The sequence below is a fragment of the Dreissena polymorpha genome, chromosome 12, assembly GCF_020536995.1.
Source record: "Dreissena polymorpha isolate Duluth1 chromosome 12, UMN_Dpol_1.0, whole genome shotgun sequence".
Lineage (NCBI taxonomy): Eukaryota > Metazoa > Mollusca > Bivalvia > Myida > Dreissenidae > Dreissena > Dreissena polymorpha.
In genome coordinates this window covers 36011989-36031607 of record NC_068366.1, presented here as the reverse complement: position 1 = coordinate 36031607, position 19619 = coordinate 36011989, and the positions used below count along the sequence as shown (strand labels likewise).

The window sequence follows — 19619 nt, the reverse complement described above, 5'->3', positions numbered from 1 at the left end:
AGTCGTGAACCATGGGACCTTGCTCTGTCGGAGAGCGTTGCGTAACTGTAAAGGGACAGTGGGGTTATACAACATCAAACACACATTTAGATTTGATGTTCATGGTATGCCCATATAATTCGTGACTCTCCTTTTTCTGTTATAGCAACTTTCATAGGTGTGGATACAGACTGGATGGTGTTATTTTATTGATACTTACTTTCTTTTCAAACAAAAAGATGAGGAACCCCTGTAGCATAATAAACAATTCTCTGTGAACGAATAAAAATATATTGAACAATAAAAAGGCTGGTTTAACATTAAAAGTATATGTGAAATAGTTAAAAATGTAATATGTGGATTCATTTCATTGCCTAAGGTACAATGTTTTAATTGATAAAACTTAGCTCAGTATGACTACATGCGATTCCAACCCCACTAGGTTTCGCAGTAGAAGAGATGTTAGCATAACACACCCAGTTGTGAATGCTGCTGTTGCTTTGACTGGTTATTCATAGTTTACAATATCTTTGAGGTACACTTTCAACAGAACGCGATATATATTGTGTTGCATATACCTGCAAACTGTTGAAGATGGCGAACAAGTACTGGAAGACGAGCGTGTCTTTGTTGACTGCGAAAATACCGAACACCCAGGTGAGGCCCAGCACGGGTAGAAGAATACACATACTGCGCACACCAGTCCTGTATTTGTACACATATGTTAAAATTGAAGTCGATACATGGATAGCTGTCCTTCAGCGGGTACTCAAAGACTGAAATACTTTTGAGTAGGGCGAAATATCCAAATAAAGATACAAGCAAATCAGTTTGAACAATGCAAATGTCTAATCAAACCTATTGTAGTTAGGTAAAATAACAATAGAGTAATTCGTTAAAATATCGGTGTTCACATGTTCCTTTCTTTGACACAAAAACAGGTTCGAAAACTGTTTATAACTAACTTGATTTTCTCAGCGTCTGTTTTTTTAACATGGAAGAAACTCCGAACAACTTTTTCAACACGAGTACCAAGAAAATCAGGTTTGCATAGATAAACAAAACATTAAATATATTAAAATAATTTACTTATTGATAAAAACATAACACTTCAATACGATGGCGTTCAAACAAATACCTAGTATTATCTTTAAAATGTTCGTTATGTGGCTTTTATATACTTTATATTTGTTTGAACATTTTACTATTGCATAATAATACAACAAAACGGATACAATTAAATATAAACATTGTTTGCGGGGAGATATTACGAAATTGTAACAGAGATAAACCAGTTAGGGAAGTATTCACTATGTTTTCTTAAGTATACAATGTAAAGAAAATCTCATAAAAGTGGGTAGTTAGGATTTTGCTCATAATTATATGAAAATTCCACCATACTGCCGAAACACATATTGCCCTGGAAAACTTGCACAAATTCTTATATTTAATCTTTAATTTCGAGCGTGATCTTTGCATAAGCTATGTATGTACCAAATCCTTTACACTTTCTGCAAAATGATTACCAACGTGGCCATAGTTGAACATATAATTATATGCTTCGAAAAGAGCTTATAGTGATTGCGTACTCGTACTGTGGCATTAATCTTGGATATAATAATATGATGTCAATTCTGGTACGTTATAAAAACATGATTCGATATTTAACAAAGAAATGATCTTTATAATATGTTAATGGTTGTTGCTTTATGATTGATTGTTAACTTGCTATTTGTCCGTCCGAAAACCATTTACAATGACCATCCGTCCTAAAGCTCATCATCCAGGACCATTCTCAATGTAATACATGCTTGCAAAACACATTTATGAATAGCAAACATTATAACATTAAGAAATGACAAAACGAACCATGTTTTGTTCTATTTATAGAAACTGGTAGGCACTAAAACATTCCAAGAATTAAAATAATTTGTAAATTTGTACACTTTTAATTAATAAATAGCCTTCTCATACATATTACATTCTTAACAAAAGCATATATTAGTAAAATGAATAAACGAAATTGTTGTTATTTTGACAAATGTGTATGTATTTATTATTGCTATATTGTTAATTTGACGATGAGCTGTATATGCTTAAGTCGTAAATAAAATCTGTTTTGTTCAAAATTAATATTATTTTAAATTTCATAATGCAACATTTAATATATGTATTACTTTCAAATGTGGTTTTCAATGTAAATAAACAAGAACACTGAACGACGGTAAGCGAAACTATTGGTGTAGAGACACACTGAGCACTTTTTTTCAATTATGAGTATTCATCTTTTGAAATTAAAAGAATGTGAAAGCGTTATACATGCGAAAACGACTGCACAGTTTGGAGTGCGTCCTTTTTTATTTTTAATGTGATAAAACGTGGATTCATTTACTGTCCGGATGGACGGCTTATCAGGCCATAGAGTCCATCGTCCGCAAGCCATCAACAAAAAGGTTTGTGGATGTTATATAACGTGTTTATTTTTTAATTTAATCTTTACCAATCTTTCACATAAAGGATATAACTTAAGAATTTGGTAATTCGTTAATAATATACCATAGTAAATCAATTGAGCGTGAGTAATTGACTGTAAAACAAATTGCTACTAAGGTCTTGGCTTACCCTCCAATTCATCATTGGTGGACCTAGGTTTTTTGAAAGTTTAATGCTTATATAGTATTTTCTGGTCGTCCTCACAGTAGGTGTCAGTTATGTGGTCGGTTATGAGAGTGAATAGCTGTCCGATATCCATAAAGGTTCAACGCCTAGTCTGTTCTGTGATATAAACATCTGTTCATGGAATTTCATCAACGTGCACATCTAGTGTATAACCATAGACGCTTGTAGATCATTGAAAAAGCCATGTTAAACCGAGTATTATCTTATTATTCCCCCTTTTTAGGGCGTACAGAGAAGGACAAGTATTTTCGGCCAATGGTCTATAGGGTATATGCTTTCTACCTGTTAAACATGTTTTGCTACGTATTGTTGAAAGTAACATATTTATATTTACTTTGCAAGTAGGATGCACAGTTGGTGTTGATTCAGATTCAGATAGCAGCGTGTTAAGCCATTCAGAAATCTCAAACTTCTGAAGTTAGCCAGAGCGCGGCTTTTATTGTTTGACTGACGATGTCTTGTCTTTTAAAACTAGTATGGTATACCCGTATCTGAATTTTTACCAGAATGGTCATTACAACTCACAACGTTAGCTTTGAGACCCTTCTCACCATGTTCCAATGCGGTCGTTAACTGGTCTCTTAGTACAAGCGGTTAATTTATAGCATCCGTTTTGCACGGACTTGCTTTATCCAATGATAAAGCTGTCAGCGCATTATCTAGAAAAAGTAACGTTAATGTGTTTACCAAAATAATATGTGCGTGTGGGTATCTCAATAAACGTTCAAAGGCGAACCGCAAATAATGTTGGAAGATCTTTTGGTAAAACCATTTTTTTCCACTGCAGTATTTTTTCTGTTTACTGCGTACTGTGGATTCTGTAAAATGTATACGTTGGAAATACAAAATGTTTAAACTAGCCAGAAAAATATATTTGATGAAATGATATTTATTTACTTACAGTTGAGTTCCAAATATTTCATTATGGTTTGCATAAGTGATTTTCATAAAAGCAAAATATATTAATTATGTTTCGTGTGTGTAAAAAACTTGCATTTACATGCAATGAGATGCACAACCAGGGTATGTTTGTTGATTTGGATATATCTCCGATTTCAAAAGGTATTTAGTCTTCTAACTTCGGTAACATTACATTTAGTTTCAATGGAAAAATAAAACTATACGAACATGTTAAACTTTGAATACACAGTTATGATGTTGAACATTTCTATTGAGAAGCGTTCGAACGTGTTCCCTTATGATAAACATGTGTTACCATCTGATAAATAAAACGTCAATAACTATTAAGTAACAGTTTAAGCTAATTGGTACAAATTTAATGATGCATAGCTGGCAATAAAACAGTGAACGTGTTGGAGACGGGTGTTTTGTCGGCTTATACATATGGCAGAAAAAAGCAAAGATTTGCCAAACAATACAAGAAAGGATAAAATATACGCGTAAAAGTAGCAGTGTATTTAAATCGATTTTGCTATTGCTTAAGTACTGGATTGTTTGTGAGATCTTACAGCGAAGATGAAACGAGTCGGCCGGTTGATTTCACGCAGATCTTGCACGCGTAAGGTCCTCTTTGCTAGCGTAGCGTTCATCGCACTGTTACGGGTCTTGCATGTTTTCAGAAGCCTTGGCGGTGAGTTAATTAAATAGTATGTAGGTTTTCTTTTCTGCCATATATAAATATATCTAAAACTTAACATGTTTCACTGTTTGAATGTTTTTAATCAATGTTTAAACTTTCCATCGATTGTCTGGCAACAATTATGTACCCTGACGGCAGCAAATCAGCCGTTCAATGACACATCCTTTATAGGTGACGCCATGTAAGACGTTGGAAAGCTAAATCTTTGACGTACTGTTTTATTTATCAAGCGCATACTTATTATCGTCGTACCAAAGTCGAAAATTCTTTTCAGTGAATCTTTTAATACAAAACAACATCCTTTAAATAAATCAATCTTATGAGATACGCAATAACATATTCGATTGATTTAGTTCTGGTACTCTTAGTGTCAAATGTTTCTGATGTATTGTTTTGACCCAAACATGTGATCGTTACCTTCAAAGTTGGTGGGTCGGACGATGTAAAATTTCTTTCTTATTTGTATTCACAGACAGTGGCATTGGAGGTAATTTAAATACACAACCAATTACTTCAGATGACGCGCAACTGGACAAGAAAGACCCTAACATCAGTCAAATTTCAGTCAAAGTTAAACAAAATCCGTCTGGATCAGGTACAAAGGGCAGTAAAAAATTGTCTGACAAACTCAAATACGTAATACCTGTCAACCAAATTAGAGAAACAAATAAAGTCATTAAACAAGGTAAGGTATGATATTGTTATTTGAACTCTTATGTTCCCAAATAACGCCTTTAATTTTTTGAAGAATTTCAATTTACAATTAAGACACAAAGATTGCACTGTTGATAATTACAACTCTTTCGATGTAATTGTTGCCGTAATTTAAAACGGCATTATTTTGTACTTTTTTTAAAGAATGTCAGTCTCCTTAACTTTGACACCTATAAGTGAAATAGAAATATTCAGTGAGTCATCTTTGAGCGTATCTGCTACTATTATCTATTCTTTATACCACACAATTATCTTTTCTTAATACATTATAATTCCCTTATCGTTGTATTACACAATTATCCTATGTTTATACTAGACATTTCACTAAGCTTTATACTAGAACTTCATCAATCTGTATACCACACAATTGTTCTATATTTACACTACACATTTGTTCTGTATTTATACTACACAATTCTCCTATCTTTATGTATCCAAATTCTCTATTATATATACTTTCTGATACGGATGAAGGGGTTCTTCACTTTATTTACATTTTGTCAGATTTTTGGACGTAGATTTTATATTTAGTGCAGTTATTTTACTTGCAACTTGTTTTAGTTTTGTTCTCGTGCTGAATGTTCTCTGTTCTGATATAAATGGGACTCATATTCACTTGAATTTATAATAAATTTTTTATAGGAACAGTCACAAGGATGTGCTTATCCTCCTAAAAACATGGCAATGAACATTTTTGTTTAAATGCATTTATTTAAAAAGAATATTGTAGTTTAAGACTTATGTATTTGTACAAAATAAAGCACAAAATGTTATTATTGTTCTAGAAGAATTTCGATGCAATCGTGTTTACTTTATTTTACAATTAATTTTTATTAAAATAGTATTGGGCTTATTGTGCGATATGTGTATCCTTATGTTCATGAATGTTCAGGTAAAAACCGATTACAACCCAGTCTTAATATAGATGAATATAGATAGTACATACCATGATTATACATCGTCCACTTACTGACTGTGCATACGTATTGGCAACTGGTTATGTGACTGTGCATACGTATAGACAACTGGTTATGTGACTGTGCATACGTATAGACAACTGTTTATGTGACTGTGCATACGTATAGACAACTGGTTATGTGACTGTGCATACGTATAGACAACTGTTTATGATATCCGAAATGAGTCATTTGAATTTTCAAAATCATAACGCGTATAAACATTGCATGACATTTGTTTCAATGAGAGGACATGCAGCATGCACCTTAATGTTTTTTACCGAGATAACAGTCGTTTCCAAAGCATCATTCTGCGAATGTTTTACTGCATTCCATAGAACAACTTTTAATTGATGCTGATATCTTAATCAATTTGTATTTGCTTCTGCATTTCAGCACCTACTTCCGGTTTACCTTATTTCGAACTCGATCAACCTTATTTTGAACCGGAAGTAATGTACGAATTCCCAACTTCATCGTCCTCTCCAAGAATTCCACACATCATCCACCAGACCTACAAGACCGAGGCAATACCGATGGATTTTCAGAAGAATGTGCAGTCTTTTATTCGTTTCAATCCAAACTGGAAGTACATGTTTTGGACCGACGAGACTGCCAGACAATTCATACAGGCAATGTATCCAGACTTCCTAGTGGTTTGGGACAATTACAGAAACAACGTAAACAAGGCGGACGCTCTCAGGTACTTCGTTCTGTATGAATTCGGTGGAATCTATGCTGATCTAGATTTTGAGTGCCTACGGCCTCTTGACCCGGTGACTCGGAAGTACGCCGCCATTTTCCCGTTGGAACCTTTTGAACACAGCGCTCTTCGGTATGAGATCCCCTTCCTGCTGAACAACGCAATCATGATGTCTAGACCGAGGCATCCCTTCTTGAAGCACATGATTGACAATCTGTCTGCGTTCCAGGCCTTGTGGGAGCAACTTGACGTCGCCGGTCCCTGTTTTGTAACAACGAATTTCATGTCATATAACAACTTCACGGCAGGTGACGCTTACAAATTCAGAGTCTCTTCTACAGGACAATCGCCGTATTTTTACAAAGGCATGATGGATGACACAGACGTTAACGCTGTCTATATACCGAACACGCACTTTTTCATGAATACACTTGCTACTATCGGTTTTAATGAAAAGGGAGGTATAGAACTGTGCCTCAAATTATCAAATGATTCGTCGGCCATTCTGAAACGAGGCTGCAACGAACTACGTCGACGAAAATCGCGGAGTATAGAAAACCATTTCCGATTCACGTATACTGTCCACCATTGGTCGCATACATACGGAAATAATTGGTCAAAAAATGAGCGAAAATACATCAATATATCATCAATAGTTGCGGAGAACATGTTCCGGAATTACTCCTAAATATTTTCGGGGTTTTCAAATCGTTCTCATATAACTTAGAGCAACTTTAAATCCTATGCTCAATGACGGTTATATAATCAATCGTGTATCTAACGTATCATAGTTTTCAAAATACTTGAAATTTTCACAAACTCTTTTGTATGTTCTATTAACCTGTGATGCTCCAATACTCTTAACAAGTTGAGTATTAGTCTGTTTTTTTTTATTTTAAAAAGATGTATTCCATGATTCAATACAGAAGAGTAAAAGATCATCTTACATTTGCAAATAAAGCAACTACGTAAATACTTATACTGTGATGAAAGGTTCCATCTTCTATATAAATGTCGACAGATGTATAATCGTATTGATTTGTATATTGATGTAGGCAGATGTTACTGTATATTGGCTCTGTCTCGTATAATATTAACCATTTGAATGCTGGGAAATTTGTCTTCTGCTAAAATGTCGTCTGCTGAATTTCTAAAATTAGCATTTTCTTCGATTTTTTTCAAAGAATACTATCAGAATAGCAAACAGTTTGGATCCTGATGAGACGCCACGTTTTGTGGCGTCTCATCTGGATCCAAACTGTTTGCAAAGGCCTTCAAAATTCGGTTCCCGCACTGAAAGGGTTAACATTATTCTAATAGTTTAATCAATGATATGTCATGTTATTTTCTAATCAATGGTATTTCATGTGTGTCTGTCTAAAAAGCAAAATGTGTGTTATGTATGTGTGTAAGAAATGTTGTTTGAATGTTCTACTTGTTATAGACCTATATGTGTATGTTATTTTAAGAAGGCTGAATTGTAAAAAAGTATTGATTTATCTGCATAATATGTATAGTGTGTCATTGTCTTTATGTGTAATCTTCTGTAAATAAAGCTTTTATTATTATTATTATTATTATAATAATTATTATAATAACATATCTTTACTATAAATAGAAGAAAATGACGTCGAGAGCGGGCCGTTATTTAGACAATAACACACGGCAGAGCTGGGCCGGACGTCTAAAATCGGCCCTAGCCGCATAATGGCCCTCGGGCCGTTATGTCGGCAGCGGGCCGATTATAGACGTCCGGCCCAGCTCTGCCGTGTGTTATTGTCTAAATAGCGGGTCAATATAAATTATATTGGCCCGCTTAGCCGGGCCGATTTTAAGTTGTTCGCTTGCGAACAACTAAGGTTAACAGCAAGGTTTGCTTATGACCCAAAACCTGATAACTGCCGCATTTTGCGCCAAGAAATAATGCGCAGCGCTGTCTCAGTTCTTGAACTACACTCATTTACAAATTGACACATAATATGACTATCGTGTTAAATGAAATCATTTTGAAAGGATCGTATAACTATATATGTTAAGTCAAAAAACTATTTTTAGCTATACGTGTCGCGGAAGAGTAAGTTTATGCAAAAGTAACATAGTCCACTACGTGCTACGTCAGTCAAGTGGTATTTTTGCGCAGCACAGTGCATTTCAAATCTGAGGCTATTAATAGATTAGGCAAAATAAAACGACTGCTGTCGAGATTGCAATACACTATCATGCTTCTTTTGCGTAACCTCGTTGATAGCGTTTGGCTGATTTCTGGTAGTACAGCGGGGGAGGGGGGGGGTCTGATATAGCTGGGAAATCTGCAGCAGGACTTATGAATTATCTTTGAAATTCACACATACACGTGCGCAGATGAAGCTTTTAGTAACCAACCTTAATAACGGCCGATTCTTTATCAGATGAACGGAAGAAAAACAAAAAAAAAATGAAGCAAAACAATATTAAAAGAAAAACGTTTTATTTTAATATTAATATGAATTCCATTTCATTATTGTTTGATAATGATAAGCAAAGCGCAGTTCATTGAGAAAATTCGTGACAATCGGAAATAATTTATCAATTGTCGCAAAAACTTAACAGAAAACAACACAACTATTTGGGTTGATCATTTTCGATATTATTGTGTGTGCGTGATATATATGTTTAAATTATACTTTGCATCTTGACCCGGTACTAAATCGTCCGAGAACTATCGATGAACGTTGATAACACAGTATTGCTTTCAAGATGAGAAACAACAAGATGCGTTTGTGAAACACAATGTCCCCCTATATGACGTTTGACTTTGAAATATGACCTTGACCTTGTAAAGGATGACCTTGACCTTTCACCACTCAAAATGTGCAGCTCCATGAGATACACATGCATGCCAAATGTCAAGTTGCTATATTCAATATTGCAAAAGTATTCATAAAATAAGCGATTTGGGCCACATATATTTGACCTCTGACCTTGAAGGATGACCTTGACATTGACCTTTCACCACTCAAAATGTGCAGCTCCATGAGATACACATGCATGCCAAATATCAAGTTGCTATCTTCAATATTGCTAAAGTATTCATAAAATGAGCGATTTTGGCCATATATATTTGACCTCTGACCTTGAAGGATGACCTTGACCTTGACATTTCACCACTCAAAATGTGCAGCTTCATGAGATACACATGCATGCCAAATATGAAGTTGCTGTCTTCAATATAGCAAAAGTTATTGCAAAATGTTAAAGTTGGCGCAAACAGACAGACAGACCAACAGACAGACCAACAGACCAACGGACAGGGCAAAAACAATATGTCCCCCACTACTATAGTGGGGGACATAAAAATTACCGAAAAATATAGTGTCATGATAAGACGGAAATCGTTTCATTATCTAACCACAAATGTTTGCCGTACTCTTCAGACGGTATGAAAGTCGTTCTTGAAAGACGGAAATGCTACCGAAATGTGCCAGTTCGCTATAAATGACACAGTTTGACTTCAATTTCCTATCGAAAAGTATTTTGCTAAGATGTTGCATTTATAAGAAACAAAGATATTTTTGTGGATCCGCGTCATGCGAAAATGGATCTTATGCCATATGCGGCTAGCGTTGCAATCGTCCAGCCTGCGCATCTCGCAGTATGTCAGAAGATACATAATGCGACTACGAAACCTTGCGCAACTGCGCAGACAGGGCTTTTGCTACGCTAGCCAACACGCCATAAGACCTATTTTCGCATGACGCGGCTAGAAAAGTATGATTTCAATGTGTCGAAAGAAAACTGCATGCTAATCGAATATTTGAATACAATATATTTTTATGGTGAAAAACTAAACTCATAATAAGCAAATTGAGTACACAAATGATGTGATCTCCCGTATTATAATTTTTATTTACACAATTTACGTGTGGTTTGAATGCACGTGCAATAAATAACACGAATTACAGCGTTGAATATACGACGAACAAGTGACAAAAAGCAACAACAACAATTTAAAACGTTTTGTTTAATTCAATTATTTAAAGCGTATTTTTCTAACTTTATTTCAAAATCACGATAATATATTTTAGCGTTTCCGATCGACAAAATTGCCAATGGGAATTGAATCTGTTAACTCGCGATTTAAGTTGAAAATGTCAAAGAAAATGGCGATTGCCCAAAAAATCAAGGTAACTCTATTAATTATATAATATTCATTAGTTTAACAGAGCTCGGTCAGCAGCTGGAGCATGCACGTCGCGATCGGGGGGAGAGTCACTCGCTGAAGATTTTCTTGAAGACTCAGAAGAATCGCCAAGCGGAATGGTAATTGTCCGTAGGATGATAGTGGTTTCACTACATCGCCTGAGGAGGGTCGGATATGGGAACATCCTTGGGCGGCTCTGTTAATAAAGCGAGTACCGTCATCCCTCGACCCTCTCCTGCTGACTTTGCTGACTCCCATAATTTGGAAGGATCGCTAAGCGATTGGATATTGTCCGTAAGTAGATAGTGGTTTCATTACATCGCCGGAAGAGGGACGGGGACAGCGGAGGTGGCAACGTAGAGGACGGGCGTGGCGGATCTTGGGAAGAGATACAGGCCAGGATTTCGAAGGGGATGGCCCTATGAATATAATGGAAGTGTCGAAGGACGGCGGTACCCAGTACGCTAAATATGCTGGGGAACCGTTCTTGGGGTTCGGGTCGACAGCTTGTGGCGTCTAGAGAGGCCATACAAGCAGCTCAGCGCGCGAGGAGCGGGAAGATCTTCTTTAATTTTTTAGCACGCCCTTTGCAGAGTAACCTTTTAAGGGCAACCAGACATGATTTGTCGTCAAATTGTCTACCAGTGCACATTAAGGTGTCATTTCCTACGTTCACTGGTCTTTTTGGATCAAAATTATTTCGTTGGCGAATACCCGGGCAGCCGAGGTAAATTTGACAAGCCATATTACAGTCCTTTGTGCTGACAAAGATGCGTTACGAGAAATTCACAGGTTACTTTCTAGTCGCTTAACTGTTATTTTCGCCGTCAAATTGGTTCCGAGAATGCTTATGAAGACGGGTATGGCAAGCGGTTCGACGCATAATCCCAAGAAACTAGGTTTCTCATGAGAACCTAGGTTTTCAAATGAGAACCTAGGTTCTTGTGAAAACCTAGGATACCAAACGAGAACTTAAGTTCTCAGAATGAGAACCTAGGTTCTCATGAGAACCTAAGTTCTATGTGTCTATGAGAACCTAGGTTCTATTGAAAAATAGGTTCTCATGAGAAACCTGGTTTCTTGGGATTTCATAAACCTAGTTTCTCATGAGAAACCTATTTTCTTGGGATTATGCGTCGAACCGCTTGCCATAAGTAACCTCCATTTGTCTCCCATTGCTTGGTACACCCTGGCGGCATATGTGTAGAATGATAAGCAATAGACGTGAAGCAGTGAATGTTACTCCCCAAGAACATTTTTTGAACTATGTTCAACCAATGCTAAGTAATGTTCAACGAACCTTGTAGGAAACTTCTCGAGGAATGAAATTAGTAAAGTAATCGGTCGACATTGGTCTGAACACGTTAATAAAAAATAAACTGTTTATGAAACACTTCTTTAATTGTAAATATTATTATTAATTGAAACAAATTCAGATCAATCGTTACATAATACATTGTTACAGCATTAAATGAGTTTCAGATATTCAGTTCCCTTGTTCGGGCCTCAAACGACTGTACGGTACAGTTTTCTATTTTAAGTATGTCTGTGATATAGTAAGCAATCATTATGGTATAAATAAAAGTTTTATCTCTATTGATAATGTGTAATAATGTATTATTCAATCGTAAGATATCGGCAACACTGCAAGAAAAACTTATGCACTAAAGACTTTGCAAACATATTTCAATAACTTGAGATATCTGCAAAAATTTAGTTCTTAACGGCGTGTTTTCATTCTGTCCAGCCCGTGTGTAATCATATGTGAACCCCATTGATCCTGCGCCCTGAATAATATGTGTCCCGTATTCTAAACGAGCAAGTTTACGCCGTCCGACGCGTAATTCTGAAAACCTAGGTTCTCATGGAACCTAGGTTAACAGAGAACCTAGGTTCTCATGAGAACCTAGGTTCCATGAGAACCTAGGTTCTCATAATGAGAACCTAGGTTCTCTGAAAACCTAGGTTCTCAGAGAACCTAGGTTCTCAGAGAACCTATGGTTCCCAAATGAAAACCACGGATATGGCAACCAGTTCGACGCATAATCCCAAGAAACTAGGTTTTTCATGAGAACCTATGAGAACCTAGGTTTTCAAATGAGAACCTAGGTTCTCATGAAAACCTAGGTTCTCATTTAAAAACTTGGGTTCTTGAAGCCATGTGCAATCTTCAAGCGAGAACCTAGGTTCTCATTCTGAGAACTCAGGTTCCCATTCTGAGAACCTAGGTTCTCATGAGAAACCTAGTTTCTTGGGATTATGCGTCGAACCGCTTGCCATAGACGGGGTTAAGTTTAACTGGCGACTATTATTTTTGATTTACGTCGGTAAATGAAGTAAGCGTTTACCGCAGATTGTTTAACACATAATAGCAGTTTTACTATTAACGTAATATAAAGCGGTAATTTATACAGTACATTAAAAACAATGTCGGACATCGTCCTCACACCTTTTAACTGTAAACAATTGTTACTTATGAAAAGTTTAAAGCTAATTGTGAGTAACTGAATCCTTACGCCGAGTAAGTTGTGACAAAACAACCTTTAAAGAATCTACGCGTAGCAATTTAATTTCAGTACATGTGTATTTCGCTTTTTATAGCCATTTCTTAATATTTGCTGATTAAAGACCCTTAGTACGCATCTACAAAAACGTGTTTTCACAAGAGTTGCTGTATTGACCCATTGAAACTATAGAAAGAAGAGCTGTCTCCATCGGAAGACATATGCTCCCAAACTTTTTCGAAACCTATACGCAGATTTCGAAACCTAAATGCGGACCCTAAGTTCAAGTTCAAGGTCAAAGGGGTCACAATTTGTGCGCGTATGGAAAGGCTTTGTCCATATACATATGCATACCAAATATGAAGGTTACATCTGCATCGACATAGAAATTATGAGTTTTTTTCAAAACCTAAACGCAAAAGTGCAATGGACAGACAGACTGACGGACAGTGCGAATGCTATATGCCATCCTACCGAGTCATAAAACAAGAGCTGTCAGAGGACAACGCGCTCGACTAATCGAGTGATTGACAGTATAACGTAAGCCATCATGAGGAAATCGTTCATATTCAATGATTTATTAGCTGATCTTTCAAAAATAAAAAAAGGAAAAAAATAAAAATAAAAATTGGGGGGGGGGGGGGTAAGGGGGGGGGGGGTTGAGAGGGGGAGGGGTTAATGTGGGGTGTGGTCATTTATTAGGCGATCTTTCAAAAATAAAAAGGAAAAAAAATGTGTGGGGGGAGGGGGTATAATGTGGGGTGTGGTCATTTATTAGACGATCTTTCAAAAAATAAAAAAGGAAAAAATAAAAAAAAATGGGGGGGGGGGGCAGGGATTCTGGGTTGGGGGCGTGGGTTATTGTTTGGGTGGATTCCATTGTGGTACTCAGGTAAGTGTTGTTTTGTCAAAGTATTAATAAAATCTGATCATAAATAAAGAAGTTATGGCAATTTAAGCAAAATGTTCAATTATTTAAGTATAAAAGGGGCCATTATTCTGTCAAAATGCTTTATTCAGTAGTCTGCTCTTGTTTATAGGTTGTCGTCATGTTGGTAAACAAGTATGCAAAATAATAGCAATATGTCAAAGGACATAGGAAATATTTGTGGTAGTACGAACACTTTAACCAGAAAAAAACACAATTTTTCGATGATTCAAGGGCCATAACTCAGGAGTGTCTGAGTAAATTTGGCTGATTATCAAACTTGACCTAGATGTTATTGCCTTACACATTTTCATGAAGGTTGGTGAAGATCTGATGACAATTGCTCGAGTTATTGAGCGAAAACATGAAAAAAAACAATTTTACAATAATTCAAGGGCCGTAACTCAAGAGGGTCTGGGTCAATTGGCCAATTATCGAACTAGACCTAGATGTTATTGCCTCACACATTTTCATGAAGTTTGGTGAAGATCTGATGACAATTGCTCGAGTTATTGAGCGGAAACGAAATAAAAACAATTTTTCGATGATTCAAGGGCTGTAACTCAGGAGGGTCTAAGTTAATTTGGCTAATTATCGAACTTGACCTAGATGTTATTGCCTTACACATTTTCATGAAGTTTGGTAAAGATCTGATGACAATTGCTCGAGTTATTGAGCGGAAACAAGAAAAAACCCAATTTTACGATAATTCAAGGGCCGTAACTCAAGAGTGTCTGGGTCAATTTGGCCGATTATCGAACTTGACCTAAATGTTATTGCCTTACACATAGTCATGAAGTTTGGTGAAGATCTGATGACAATTGCTTGACTTATTGAGCGGAAACTAATCAGGACGGACTTACTAACTGACTGACTGACGGAGGGTGCGATTTTAATATGCCCCCAGAACCTATGTTCTGGGGGCATAAAAATACGTTAATTTACGAATGAAACAGTGCAGTAGATGGTACGTTCATCAAAATATTGGCGACGGGTGGAGACGAGAAGTAACGCGTTACTCATCTACTCCACCGTCACCAATATTTAAGTACCATGAAAATAATTACGAATGAAATGGAAATACATTAAATGAAGCACTTAATTTCAGGCAAAAAATATTTAATATTTTTTAATGTGGTTTGATCGAGAATGGAATATAATGCTCGTTGATACCAATACATTTATTATTAGAATAATGGTGTTATTTATTCTTTGTGAGACTCACAGACTTTTCCTTAGCGCCAACTTAGATATATATGTACGCTGAAGTTTTTTTCATCTTTGTAATCACAAGTGGAGTTTGTGTGAATCCTGTATAAAGAGAGATTGTAAGTCAATGGCAATTTCCTCCTTTTTTCAAAATCTCACCACTGTAGACAATTAAAAGTAAATTACATTGGTGTTCAAAAGTCGAACTTCCTGTCCTGTGACTGTAAGTTATATTAAATACGTTCAATGAGCGAACAACTTTAATGCCTTCAGCGCTTTGATTCATATCTGAATAGAATCGGATCACGCGGCTTCGACTGAACAAAATGGCGTCTGCATTCAGTCCTGGCCAACGGTGATCAATAGAATTAAGCCACAACTCAACAAAATATTCAAACATAGTTATAATGACACGTAGCACACAATTTGGATAATACAATTATCGATTGAAACTGAACTCTTATGTACATTAGATTGATGCATACATTTGAGCTTTAACTTGATTCACCGAACAGCAAAATTTATAGTAAACCACACAACCATCTTACCTAGATGACAACTTTAATACGATGCTCATAATAATTAAATAACAACGATGTCAAGGTGCCTGAACCACGTGACTTTTTCGGCTATGTGTGGGACAATCGGATGTAAACAAAACGTCGCTTCAGGTAACGTTTTTGATAATTTCTTCATTATTACAAAACCATTTTCAAAAAAAACAAAGACGAGAGCCCGGTGATTGTAAAAAGACACAACTTTGTTAAGTTTGCGCAAAATTAATTAAGTATTTTTTCCAAAAAGTGCAACCGCGTGTTTGAAAACACATGAAGTGAAATGCTATGTGTGGTATATTTTTGTTCAATCAACAAAAACATTGATTATAATATTGTCGAGGGTTTAAAAAAATAGGGCGGACATTGTAATTCTTCATAGATAAGCTACTTTCATTGTATGTTTGCGCAAATACATCTAATTTGGAGTGTGTGTATATAAATGTTATACTGTTATGTGTGGGACACATTTTTTAAATGCTATGTGTGGTATACAAGAATTTGCCCGTCAGTTCTGCATTTAATCTGAACACAGTTTTGTAAGAATCTAGAACATAAACTTTAGTCTGCCCTGAAAATATATCAAATTAACCAAATGTTACATTATTGAATACTGAAGTAATCGTGTAATGATTAAACAATTATGTTTAACTGAACATAAGTCTTATAAAAGCATACATGTTATGTTGAAATATAATATTTCTTTGTTTTACTTATTGTCTTTAAAGGTGCCTTTTCACAGATTTTGGCATTTTTTAACTTATTCATTAAATGCTTTATATCGAAAAATGTAAACATTGGATCGTAAAAGCTCCAGTAAAAAATCAAGAATAAAATTAAAAAAAGGAAAAGAACATTGCCCGGACCAGGTTTCGAAGCAGTGACCCCTGGAGTCCTGCCAGAGTCCTGAAGTAAAAACGCTTTAGCCTACTGAGCTATTCCGCCGAGTACACTTACTCGACGTATTTTATACCTTATATAAGCAATCTTCGTAGTTTCACAAAATTTAACGACAAAAACAGAACTCTCCAAATTATTCAATCGTTTCGCGTTGCAACGCTTTATAATTTTTAGGTTTTAAAATCGTCAAAAGATGCATACAATGGCTATATTAGACCATGGTAAATGTTCAGTATTACTCTTTCCTCACAAATATCATAACTACAACGAAAATTTGCGAATCTGAAACAACTTTTTTCAATTTTGTCAATTTACCAAAGCGTGAAAAGATCCCTTTAAATAAATATAATGATTGATATTTCTGCCTGATTATTGAATTTGGTCCATTTTTTAATGAATGACAAAGAAAATAAGAGCACATGCTTTAAAATGGGTTTTACTTCTATTGTTTTTCAGACTTGAAAAGGATTAGTCGAAAGATCTGTAAGGCTTTTAAGGTTCGAAGCTGTGTAAGAACTACGTGCACACCATCAAACCACACGGAAGGTGATATGTGGCAAGTTAATTATCAAAACCACAGTGACAGAGACAGGGACCCCGATTCATTCTGTGATGTTTATGGAAAGCTATTTCAACTAACTATGCAAACATACCATTTAACATGTATTTTTGCATAACAAAAAAAAATTTTTTTATTGATATGAGTGTATATTTATGGGTTTTGTATCTATGTTATTACTAAAATTGATTACATGAATATAAAATCTGATTATGTGTGTTAATTAAACAGATGTTTCATAACAAATAACAATTTAAATCCAATGATGCTTGTTTGTGGTATATTCCAATATCATCTCCATATGAATATCTTCGAATCCAATAATGCTTGTTTGTGGTCTATTCCAATATTATCTCCATATGAATATCTTCAGTATATCAAAATAAACACGTCATTAATAATAACATTACTTTATAACTAGCATGCACATGTAACAATAGAAATTAAAGCACCAAATACATTAAGAAGTGCATTAGTATTCACAAAGAAAATGTAATCAGTCAATTTATGAATTTGCAAATCTTGCTGTTCAAACATATGAATGCTCCAATTAAGTCATAACACATGATCATCGCCAAAACGTCTTGACTTGTGAGGGTTATTATACCTACAAACATATTGAATTGCATCAATTCTTCATTTACTCAAATTCAAATGAAAACTGAATAACTGAAAATAGTTTGAGATGTTTAATGAAACAACTCATTCGCCCCAGTCATGAAAGGGCGCTGCAAGATCTTGTTACCACTGCACCAAGTAATCAACATTAAATCATTAAATGTTGTTCAATTTGTTGAAATGTCAAATTTTTATGTAATGTTTACTTTGATTGTTTTCTTTCCCCGCAATACTTGCACCATCTGGTAATAAAACAAACAGTCATTTAAACTTTGGAACATTTACTATACATGTTTGTATATGACAACTTTTCATTGATCAAGATATCAGTACGTCTCTTGAAGGTGCTTCCAAAAATATTCTAATCTCCCTGAAAAGAACAAAATACAAATGAAATAAACTGTTAAACTTAAAAAAAAAATTGCATGCGTGATATGTCAGATAGCTCAATAGGATTTAGATACAAATACATGATTTTCCAGAAAAAAAGTTATTGATCCTAGTGTCTATTTATTTCAAAATGTTGTATGATCTTTTTATGCTTATTTAATAACTATCGTTACAGTCAAAAATGCCTACACATTCCTGCTAAAAAACACACAACTAACACGTTTTGTAGTTTTGTTGCAATAATATTCACATGACATCTTGCACAAACAATACTTACGATTTTGTGTATTAAACAAGTGCATTAGTTGGCAGTAACAATATACTGAAAATGCAACATTTTGTAACAATCAATTTTATAGAAACAAACAAGAAAAAGTTTGCCCAACGGAATTATTTTCCTGTCCGTGCGTGGGTGGCTTTGTTTTAGGAGATCCCCGACCATGTTTTGACCTCTCTGCCACACTGTTCGCAAACAAATGGCATTCTAAAAGTAAACAAAATATGAATATAAGTTATCGACAATCATGATAATTTTGAGTAACATGAACGTAGGATTATCATTTTTAAGGCGCGCAAAACACTACCAACAATGTTTATTGACCAACTTTTGTTATTCAGACAGACTTTTAATATTATTGACGTAAATGTCAATCTTTCGATTCTCTAGTTTAGTTTGTATACCACACATAGCATTTAAAAAATGTGTCCCACACATAGCATCATTACATTTCCATACACACACTCCGAATCAGATGTATTTGCGCAAACATACAATGTATGCAGCTTCTTTATGAAGAATTACAATGTCCGCCCTATTTTTAAACCCTCGACAACATTGTAATCAATATTTTTGTTGATCGAATAAAAAATATACCACACATAGCATTTCACTTCGTGTGTTTTCAAGCACGCGGTTGCACTTTTTGGAAAAATTACTTAATTAATTTAGCGCAAACTTACCAAAGTTGTGTCTTTTGACAATGACCGGGCACTCGTCTTTGTTTTTTTTGAAAATGGTTTTGAAATAATGAAGAAATTATCAAAAACGTTACCTGAAGCGACGTTTTGTTTACATCCGATTGTCCCACACATAGCCGAAAAAGTCACGTGGTTCAGGCACCTTGGATGTGCTATAATGTTTTTTTG

General features: G+C 35.3%; 1 protein-coding gene across 1 annotated transcript; it reads left to right on the top strand.

Moving 5' to 3' along the window:
- Positions 1-573: 573 nt before the first annotated feature.
- LOC127852528 (uncharacterized) lies at positions 574-10934 on the top strand. Its single transcript, XM_052386484.1, has 4 exons — positions 574-652; positions 4776-4853; positions 6325-6939; positions 10834-10934. The coding sequence occupies exons 1-4, from the start codon at positions 574-576 to the stop codon at positions 10932-10934; spliced, it is 873 nt and encodes a 290-aa protein (XP_052242444.1).
- The last annotated feature ends 8685 nt before the right edge of the window (positions 10935-19619 follow it).

What these genes read in the sequence shown, in the direction of transcription:
- LOC127852528 (XM_052386484.1), top strand. Translation starts at nt 574, where the DNA reads ATGGCGAACAAGTACTGGAAGACGAGCGTGTCTTTGTTGACTGCGAAA. An exon ending in CCAGGTGAGGCCCAGCACGG is followed by an intron (nt 653 to 4,775) that starts GTAGAAGAATAC and finishes CAATTACTTCAG; the next exon opens with ATGACGCGCAACTGGACAAG. An exon ending in ATATAACAACTTCACGGCAG is followed by an intron (nt 6,940 to 10,833) that starts GTGACGCTTACA and finishes TTAGTTTAACAG; the next exon opens with AGCTCGGTCAGCAGCTGGAG.